The 11,012-nt window shown below is 35.7% G+C and overlaps 1 protein-coding gene across 1 annotated transcript in view; it reads right to left on the bottom strand.

Annotated features, from left to right (window-relative positions):
• NHP2 (NHP2 ribonucleoprotein) overlaps positions 1 to 7,638 on the bottom strand; it is a 39,237-nt gene extending 31,599 nt beyond the window's left edge. Inside the window, exon 1 of the mRNA XM_090392665.1 lies at positions 7,367 to 7,638. Within this exon, the coding sequence (XP_090248791.1) occupies positions 7,367 to 7,556 (190 nt within the window). The 5' untranslated portion in view covers positions 7,557 to 7,638. The remainder of the gene's footprint in view (positions 1 to 7,366) is intronic.
• Positions 7,639 to 11,012: the final 3,374 nt, after the last annotated feature.

Consider the following 11,012-nt stretch of genomic DNA (forward strand, 5'->3'; position numbering starts at 1 on the left):
CATGAACATTTCAGGATTTGTGAAGTGTTCCGTCGTAGAAAAAGTTTGAGAAACCCTGATCTACACCAACACCACTAGTATTTTCATAAACAATCACAAACATCCATGTCCATGGTGGGATTCGAACCTGCAGCCTTTTGGCAAGAGAGTGGATATGCTAACCAGGCCAGCAGAAGAAAAAAACACTCGGCCAACCAGGCTGGCAGTATGGGAAAATGATAATAGGTATCAGTTTAATGTAGAGAAATGTCAAGTTATGCATTTTAGAATACATAGATTATGAGTTGTGTACCACATTGATGAAACTGTACTCCAGGAAATAGATAAAGCTAGAGATTTAGGAGTGTTGGTAGACAGAGAGTTTAGAGGACATATTGCTAAGGCAGCTAATGTAGCTCATAAGATTACTTGACTTACTGAAAAACACACTACAAGTACAGATAAGGAAGTTGTTATTCCACATTATAAAGCATTGATATCTCCACATCTGGATTACTGTGCTCAAGTCTGTTCTACCTGGTTTCTTGGGGATGAAAAAGCAGTGGAGAAGATTCAGAAGCAAGCAACCAAGATGGTGAGTGGTCTGTGGAATGTTCCCTATGAGGATAGATTGAGGATGTGTGGACTGCAGAAGTTGGTTGATGTGAGAAAAAGAGGGGGATATGGTAGAAACATTTAAGTTGCTTAAAGAGTTTTATAGAATTGATGTAGGAAAAATGTTTCCACACTTGGCTAGAAGGGGAAGAACAAGAGGTCATCCTTGGAAGGTGAGTAAAAGTGTGATCAGTAGGGGCACGAGGACTAATTTTTTTGGTTGGAGAGTTGTGAATGAATGGAATGGGTTGCCAGTCAGTTGTTAGTGATTTGTCTATTAAATGGTTCAAGGAGAGGGATGATAGATTGTGTGGGCACCTCCATGTGTAATCCGAATACTCATCGCGAGTCTCCCCGTGATGAGTATTCGGATTACATGGAGGTGCCCATACAATAATAATAATTCATCATCATCTTCCTTATATCGTCTTTTACCTTGCGGTGTCAAGGGTCCATTGATCATCGGACCTCACTCCATTTACAGGATAAGGTGGTCAGCCTTATGCCCCGGTGTATCCTATGGCCTGTAGTGTTGAGTTCTCAAGGCCAGTTTGCCTGCTTTGCGGGATGAAAAACCCCAGAATAAACTGGGGAAAAAACCCTGCTGTCAACGCCCAAGACTGGCTAACTTGGCTATGGCTGAGGAAGATCCTTCAGCTCCTCACGTCACCGACGGGAATTGAACCTAGGACACTCCTTCCCCAGGCATATGGTTGCGAAGCGCAAAGCCACTAGGCTACTGCTTTTTTTTTTTTTTATCTTCTTTTTAATGGTTGATTTAGTAGACTGAACCTTCATCAACAATTTGCTTATCACTCATTGTTTTTCTGAATTTTTGCATGTTTAATTTGAATTAATTTATTTTTCATATTCCTAGAAAACACTGAGATTACATTTGCAAGTTACATCCAACATGAAATATTAAAGCTGGAATTAACTCTTTTCAAAATGGTGTTACAAAGCTGCACTAATCAAAATAAAAAGCAACGTTAACATCAATTTCTTGATATGTACTCTCAAGGGGGGTGTTCAGGCACTTCCATGACAGCACTAAACGATTAAATTTACCTTGTTATTTATCTCCTATCAACATCAAATTCTCCTCCAAACTAGTCAATTGCTCAACAGCACTCCAATATACTGCTGCATCTAACATTTCGTTCTTCTATGGCACTTCTGGCTGAATAAATCCAACTAGATTCCTCTGGGTCTTTTTTCTGATATCTTGGCATCAAATATCCATTTTTCTAACCTCTCTTCTTCCATTCTGTTTAAGTAACCACATCACCTTGTATTAGCCCTGCTCACCCATTGATTGTCAAGAAGGAACTTGACAATCAATGTCAAGTTCCTTCTTAATATTCTGCCAATGATACCATCTGTCCAATGCAGTAATTTTTTTTTTAGAACTCTCATATATGTGGTATCTAGTCTTTGTTTTTTTGTTATCTAGTTTTATTTCTAACCCAACTCTCAAGATCCATAACTAAAAACTGGTTTGAACACTAATTTTTTTTTTTTTATGTTACTTTCACCCATGAAAGGCTATTTGTTAACCTACAGTACATTTTGTACTGTAGACAAGTTAGGGATTTTTTTAAAATCAATTCTATATTTTTTTGTATTTTTTTTTCATTTATTTTTTACACAATCCGGAAACCCTGATCTAGAGACCAAACTTTTTTTTTTTTATAAACCACTTCAGGTCTCCACACCAGGCAATTACATTCATCTCCCATCTAAAGGCAATCACAAACATCCGTGCTCATGACAGGATTCGAACCCACAGCCTGTTGGATGGAGAGCAGGTATGCTAACCACTCGGCCGACCAGACCGGTGGTATATGGTTAGTTTCTTATTCCATATAAATTTTTTCAAACTGGCTCCCCCACTATACTAGCTTTGCTTATTCTGTTGTCTATTTCCAGATTTAATTTGCCATCTTCACTAAAAACTGTGCATAAATGGCTGAAATATTTTACTTGTTTAAATATTTCAGCTATTTAATATTTTTTTAAAATAGAATGCAAATAGCGATTACACCTAACTGCAACTCTAAGATGTGTAACACACTAGACTAATTATTTTTTTTTCAAATAAGCAAATTAATCAACACACCTCAATGGGAGAACACTATTATTTACCTTCTGTTGTTGAGCTATGCAAGTATTCACTCCTGACTGGTAAACATTGCTAAATATCAAATTAAGTTTACCTTGTTTATTTACCAACTGTTGAAGAATATTAGCTTTTATTGTAATAAAAATGCTTATATAATAATGGCAGATCTAAATGCTAGAGTAGGAAATAAACGAATTGCAGATATTATAGATACATATGGAGAAATCTACATAAATAATGAGAAAGAACTTACCATTACACCTAACAGATAAGCTTAGGCGTTGCTGGTTATTCATTACTTATTTTTTCACGGTATTAACAACACCACAAACACTTTTATCAACAAGGATGTTTTATTAACGCTAATATTTCGCCGATTTTCAAATCAGCATCATCAGAGCACAACACACATGTAAACGCGACAGTGAGTGAAACAATATAATTGCAGAAAGACAAAAGATCTAAAGTCCTATTTTTGGCGCCCTCTAACGGAAAAAAAAAAAAAAAAAAAAAAAAAAAACAGCAGTTATCCAGGAGTTTTTCTTAGGATAACCGTCTCCCAAATTTTTGGCAAATTAATGCAACCATATTTGTTAAGGTTGGGAGAATTCTTCAAAGCCATTGCTGACTCAAAAAATAGTCTTTCAGATCTATAACGACTCCTAAATAGCACATTCGTTTTTCTCCATCTAATCCTGTGTGAAGGAGTGTCCAAAGCGTGGTCTGCCAGTCCCGACTTGCCATAGTAATAGTAGCGAATGTATCTTTCTGCGTAGTAGCGTAGTAATAGTAGCGAATGTATCCTCTCCCCCCCGTTAGCAAATTTTTACATGGAACACTTTGAAAACAAAGTACTTACCACAGCTACATACAAGCCACTAGTGTGGTTGCGCTATGTAGATGATGTGTTTGCCATCTGGCCCCATGGACAAGACACTTTGGATGCTTTTGTCACCTATCTAAACAGCCAACACCCCAAAATTCACTTCACAGTAGAAAAAGAATCAAATAACTGTTTACCATTTCTTGACACATTAGTCACCCGCCTTTCAGATGGATCACTATCTTTTTCTATTTACAGGAAGCCTACACACACACAGGAAGATACCTACATAAACAATCACATCATCATCCAGTCCAACAGTACGGCATTTTAAAAACACTGACACACAGAGCCAGAGCCATTTGTTCTAACGATACAGCTCTGACCACTGAACTCCAGTACCTGCGCCATACGTTCTTAGCCAACGGCTACAATCCCTACAAAATAGAAAAAATACTACATAGGCCCATTACTTTGCCCCCCCCCTAATACACAAGAATACAACATGACCATTTCTATTCCCTATATCAGAGGTACATCGGAAAAGATAGCCAAAGTATTGGTGAAACATGGCCTTCGCACCACCTTCAAGCCTCATGTCAAGCTGGCAACTCTGATCTGCTCACCAAAGGATAAACTTCACCCTTTAGCACACCCAGGAGTGTATGAAGTTCCATGTGACTGTGACTTGGCCTATTATGGGCAAACAGGAAGATCAGTGAACATCCGCCTGGAAGAACATGAAAGATACATTCGCTACTATTACTATGGCAAGTCGGGACTGGCAGACCACGCTTTGGACACTCCTTCACACAGGATTAGATGGAGAAAAACGAATGTGCTATTTAGGAGTCGTTATAGATCTGAAAGACTATTTTTTGAGTCAGCAATGGCTTTGAAGAATTCTCCCAACCTTAACAAATATGGTTGCATTAATTTGCCAAAAATTTGGGAGACGGTTATCCTAAGAAAAACTCCTGGATAACTGCTGTTTTTTTTTTTTTTTTTTTTTTTTTTTTCATTAGAGGGCGCCAAAAATAGGACTTTAGATCTTTTGTCTTTCTGCAATTATATTGTTTCACTCACTGTCGCGTTTACATGTGTGTTGTGCTCTGATGATGCTGATTTGAAAATCGGCGAAATATTAGCGTTAATAAAACATCCTTGTTGATAAAAGTGTTTGTGGTGTTGTTAATACCGTGAAAAAATAAGTAATGAATTACCATTACACCTTATATATAAAAAAATAATCAAATTACTGTGCATCCCTCACAGACTTGATGCCTTTCAAATGCTTCATTATTCTTTTCTATTTATAGAAAGCTAGCACACACTCAAAGATATTAACATAATTCCACCATCATCTGACCAAACTAAAAGAAAGGATTAAAATGACCAAACTACATATGGTTTTCTTAAAATACGTGCACAGAGCTAGGATGAAACTATTCCAATACATAGGATGTAATACTAGGATGAAAATATTCCAAGTACAGTCATTGTCACTGTACTTGCCTACTACCTTCACCACACATTTCTGAAAGATGGTTATAACTCCTATAAAATGAATAAAATGCAAATACCTCCTCAGTTCTCCAAATACAAAAGGCTGCAGCAAACTCCTGTGAATTTAGGGCACTTCTGAAAAGATAGCAATAGTGATCAATAATTTTAATCTCCACACCATGTTAAAACCACACAAAGTACTAAGGAACCATGCCAGTGCAGAGAACAAATGAGACACTGCTAATTCTTTTGCAATTTTTCGTAATACATATGCAGATATTCCATCCAATCCTGAAATATTAGCAATGAAATTTTGTAATATTTTGAATGCCTACAGGTCATCTATCTCCATTCTCACATCAAAACACCCATCACATCACTGCATATTCTACCTAAATGATAGTTCTCACAAAATGTAAACATAAATCTGCCATAAATGTAAACCGAAAACTTGGTAAACATAAATCTGTGCTATCAGCATTCACTATTCTTCCATTTTTTAATTACCACAGAGCTAAAGAACGAAGATTTTGGTCTGCCTGGTTAATTTTCTCATAACCTGAATTTTTCTTTCTACCATGCAGTTATTACTTTGCTGCTTGTGCTTTGTTCTGTTCACATTTCTATTCTATATTTATTCCACAACATTTTCCTTTCTGCACTTCCTGCTTAATGATACTGCATCATATCAAAGAAAGTTCATGGCACTACCTAAACAAAAAAAAAGTAATACTTTTTATAAAGTAATCTATAATTGGAGAAATTAAAAAAACTACCAAAAAATAGAAGTAAATGAGTGAACACTTTGTGAGGATGTATCATTCAGGTGGAGATATGAGAATAGAGGCAGATGAATAGAAGTAGTGTCTGTAGCTCACTCAGTATCAACAACATCCTTTGGTTGGAAAGCTCTAGGTTTGAATCTCATTTAGTACATGAATATTCTCTCTATCAGTACTTTTCAAGTGAGAGTGAGTTAACCATTCTTATATGACGGTGCCAGGTTTTCCCTTCTGAAAACAAGCAAATTTCTTTTGCAGGATGAAAATTCAGAAAAACACTACAGATTGATTGCCTCTGTAGCGCAATTGGAAGAATGACGGTACATTGCACCCTTCGATTGGAAAAGGCCTAAGTTCAATTCCCGTTGTGACGGGAGGAATCTTTATATGGACTTTTTCAATTGAAGGTGAGTTAGCTGATCTCATATGGAAGTAGCAGGGTTTCTTTCTCCCGGAAACTCAGGTTTTTCATCATGCATACAGACAAATCGGCCCTTCAGAACACACGTAATTTTCAGACAAAAAATACTCGTGGCGGTAGATGGTGCTGATGTAGATGTAGTTGTTTGGTAGTAGCGGCTAGGTAGTGGTGGAGACGGAGAGCTGTACAGTGGGTGTCCTCCCAGGATGAGGCTTCAGATTCCTTGGAGGTGTCACGAATGGTAGTAATAATAAAGACAACAATGCAGACATGGTTTACTAACCAATCATAAAAGTAATCAGGCTTTTAAGATGCCAAGTTACTTGGTCATGATAGGCTATTGAGCCAACTAAAAGAATATGGAATGGGAAACAGAAGTGCCTCTTTATATGTTGATTTACTCACTGAACACATGGAAAATATGTTTCATGTGTTCTTCACAAAAAAAAGCCCAACAAGCTGATATTCACAGCCATATTGCATTATACCCAGCCAAAAATGTGTAAAGTGTTAAAAAAGAATTAGTGAATAATAATAAAGAGCCACAAGGCTATTTTTTCCGGCGGCGTAAATTAAGTTCAGGGGATAATAAATCCCCTGAAAATAATGAGGGATTTATTATCCTCTGAACTTGGTAAATAATAATCTTTTTGAACATATTTGTAATAAAAAAATATGAAATAAAAATCTTTTTAGCAGAATTTTTTAAGAATTCGGATAAAAATTTATTTAATTTATACTTTTTTTTTTTTTTTTGTACAAAATGGTGAAAAGCGTTTGGAGCCAGGAATAGTATGCCATATTAATATCATATAATTAATATAATATAATGTCATAAACATAGTAATAACTGAATTCGACACGTATCACGCATTTGGTAGAAATATTAGCTCATTTAAAATATGTATGTTGGAATCGGAATCCAGGATTCTGACTAAACGGAATAATAAGCCAACTTAGAATTTATGCGGCGGTTCCTTGTGTTTCCATGGCAATTTATAACACACACACACAAAAAAAAAAAAAAAAACCACGTGCTCACAAGTTTGTACAAAACATATTCCGACTTCAGAATATTAATTCAGAGTAGATAAATGCAGATAATAAACAAAACTCACCTTTCTTAAGTAGCTTGAATAGTTTCTTTGCAAGTTTCCGCGTAGCCATAGGCTTTGCGATAACACTAGCATATTTCAATTTCTCTTGATATATCAAGTTTTTATCTCCAGAACCTTCTGCAACATCCTCTATCGATTGATCTGGTGCCTCTTCCTCTGGACTTTTCTTTTCTTTCTTCACTTTGGTCATTTTTTTTACAACTCGGAACAAAAATTTATATAGAAACACACAAACTACGTACTTATCAATTCTCTAACACTGACAAACATGTTCTTCCCACATGGCGTCTAACATAGTATATAGCGATACCTAGTGGTAAAATATATCATGAAATAAATAAATAAGTAAATACTTTTTGCTAGATATCGTATAACTAGTTGCTAGATATCGTACAGTCGAGAGAAGTGTATCACACTTTATATTCTATAAAATCAGTAGTGCAGTAGTAAAATTGTTAAAAGAAATGATATTTGTTTAGTTATGAAGCACCTTTTGTGGCGGGTGCATAATGTGTGTGTTTGGGGGGGAAGGGGGGCTGAAACGTAGTCACCACATTCTACCGATTTCCATGAAATTTCGTACACATGATTGACGAATATTCTCTCTCAACTGGGCTCGTGTATACGGACACACACCGGTCAAAAAGGGAGCGCACACTTAGTACCTGCGCGCACAAATTTTGCATTCAGAATTTCTTATTTCTATTTATGTATGTAATGAAGTATCACATGTAACCAAATGTAAGTAATTTTGTATGATGTGTAATCAAATGTATGTAATGTATGTAGTAACTGTAACAAAATGTATGTAATGTATGTAGTAACTGTAACAAAATGTATGTAATGTAATTAAAAATATATATATAAAAAATGAGTTTACACTGTATGTTTGTGAGAATTAGGAAACATAATATTTTGACTGCATATGTGTAAATACTGTTGTATAATCACACCTATTCAAACTTAAAAAAAAAAAATAGTAAACTACAACATGCAATATTATATAACTTATGTAACTCTGAACAATATAATTGTAAATTATTACGGTGATTATTATTTTAAAAAAATAGCAAAAAAAACTATATTATTATCATTTGCCGAACCTCGTAAAATAATATACTGAATAGATGATCATTGTACATATGTAAATATTTGAGAGATCAAAAAAAATATTATTATTATTATTACTACTACTACTACTTTGTAAAATAACATGTTAAGTTTATTCAATGTTAGAATATCATTGAAGAAGACTGTTGTATATATGTAAATATTTTAGAAATAAAAAAAATATTATTATTATTGTTGTTGTTGTATGCATGCCTCCATGGAGTCCATAGACTCATTGTGGGAGACCCAAACTATCCACACAATCCATTACACCTCTCCTTGAACCCATTAACAGATAAAGGACTTACAACTGACTCTGGTAACCCACTCCACTCATTCACAACTCTCCAAGCAAACATTTTAGTCCTCGCACCCCACTGACACCTTTATTTAACTTCCAGGGATGGCCCCTTGTTGTGGCCCCTCTAGCCCAGTGTTGAAACATGAAAATTTCCCCCACATCAGTCTTATAAAGACCTTTAAGTAACTTGATATCATATCCTCTATTTTTCTCATATCAACCAAATTCTGCAAACAAACACCCTCAATCTGTTCTCATAGGGAACCATCCACAAACAATTAACCATCTCGGTCACTTGACTCTGAATGTTCTCCACTGCATCCATATTCCCAAGAAATCCAGTTGACTTGATATGAGCACAGTAATCTATGTGTGGACGTATCAAAGCCTTATAAAGAGGAATAACAACATCCTTATCTCTACTTCTTAATGTGTTCTTCAATAGCATTGTACTCATATGGCTACCTTAGAAATATATCCTCTAAACTTGAACTCTCTGTTTACCACCACTTCTAAATCTCTAGCTTCATCTATTTCCTGGAGTACAGTTCCATCAATATGATACATCGCTTGCAATTTATTTATTCCAAAATACATCACTTTACATTACTCCACCTTAAACTGACATCGATTATCTTTTGTCCATAGTGACAGCTTATTTAAATCTTCCTGCAAGCTCTCCACATCACCTTGACTAACTATTACTCTATTTAATTGTGCATCATCAGCAAACAACTGAAAATTTCCTTTCAAGTTATTTCCTATATCATTTATATGCAAATTAAACAATAGTGGTCCTAACACCGGCACACCACTAGTCACTTGGTTTCATCTTGTTTCTTCCCCTCCATATACCATTTTGAGTTGTTACTCTATTATAAAAAGTTAATAAATTACTAAGGTCTGACCTACCCTTCAGAAATACAGTATCATATCTTTATTCACCCATTCTTGAGTTGTCTTTTTGACCCAAATGTTTTTTGCTAATTCTATTACCACCATGCCTGAGCTTGATAAAGACAGATATAATGTGAAATGTTCATGTTTTCAAATTGGCTCAAAAACTCCCAAAATGAAATGGACTGAAGAAATTTGCCTTCTTTCATTGGATATGGAATTGTGAGAGTACAAAATCCGTAGGATACGTCAATAGTTACACCCTCCAATTCAATTAAGGATATGATTGACAGAAGCTATTGCTGTAAAGATGAGGAATGTAGATGGTGTGTGTAGAGTTAACTAAATTTTATATATACAAAGGTTTATATAAACCCACCAATGTTTTATTTCCGAAAGGCAGCAGGCAAAATCATTTAGCACTTACTCACTTTTGAAGGAGAATGGGTAGCTAGTCTCCACCCCTAGCGTTAACAGAATAGATAATCTTGGGCTAATTGAATTTAATTGGCATCCAGGTAGGAGGATATGGAAGACAATTCGTGACAATATGGCCATTGAACCCTTCGGAAATTCGTACCTAGCTATTTTTTTACAGGCAATTTCGATGACGAATAAAACATCATGTCAATTGTGCACTTGGCAACTGCCAAAATTCCATAACATTTCTATACTACTGGACAGAAGGGTTCAATGGCCATATACATCTAATATTTTGGTTGTTTATATATATCCCATACACACACACAATAAGTCTCAACACATATGACATAACAGTGCTATATACGAGATAGTGCTAAAGAACAAAGGAATTTGTTGATGTGTTTCTTGAAGACAAGAGGTTTGTAATTATTGGGGAATACAATATGGAGAATGCTATTCCAAAGAGTAGTGGTGTGAGCTTTGAAAAAGGAGGATGAGAAATTGCTTCAGTAAATTTGGAGATGAACTGCATATTGGTGTGAACCAGCAGCTGATCCTGTGTTATGTGATTAGTGAAAAGTGGAGGAATTATAGTGGCCAGTTTGGTCCAACAGTGCTTATAGAAATACCTATAAAAAGATATAAAGTAATGCAGTAAGAGAACGCCTATGGGTGCGACAGGAGAGAGTGGTTAGAGAGGAGGGAGTTCTCACTTAAGTGGATTGCTGTTTCATGTATACAATCAAGCATTCGAGGGAGGTCCTAGTTGCACCATCTCCAATATGGGAAGAATATTCTGAGTACTATTTAAAACGGAAAAAGTATACCAGCTTTTTTTTTGGAGGCAGAAGAGGCTATGGAACTAGGACAGGAAAGATAGGAAAGCCGAGAAAATTGATCTATGGGCAAACAGAA

The sequence above is a fragment of the Typopeltis vanoorti genome, chromosome 5 (genome assembly GCF_054136105.1).
Source record: "Typopeltis vanoorti isolate ZY-2024b chromosome 5, IOZ_Tvanoo_1.0, whole genome shotgun sequence".
NCBI classification, from domain to species: domain Eukaryota; kingdom Metazoa; phylum Arthropoda; class Arachnida; order Uropygi; family Thelyphonidae; genus Typopeltis; species Typopeltis vanoorti.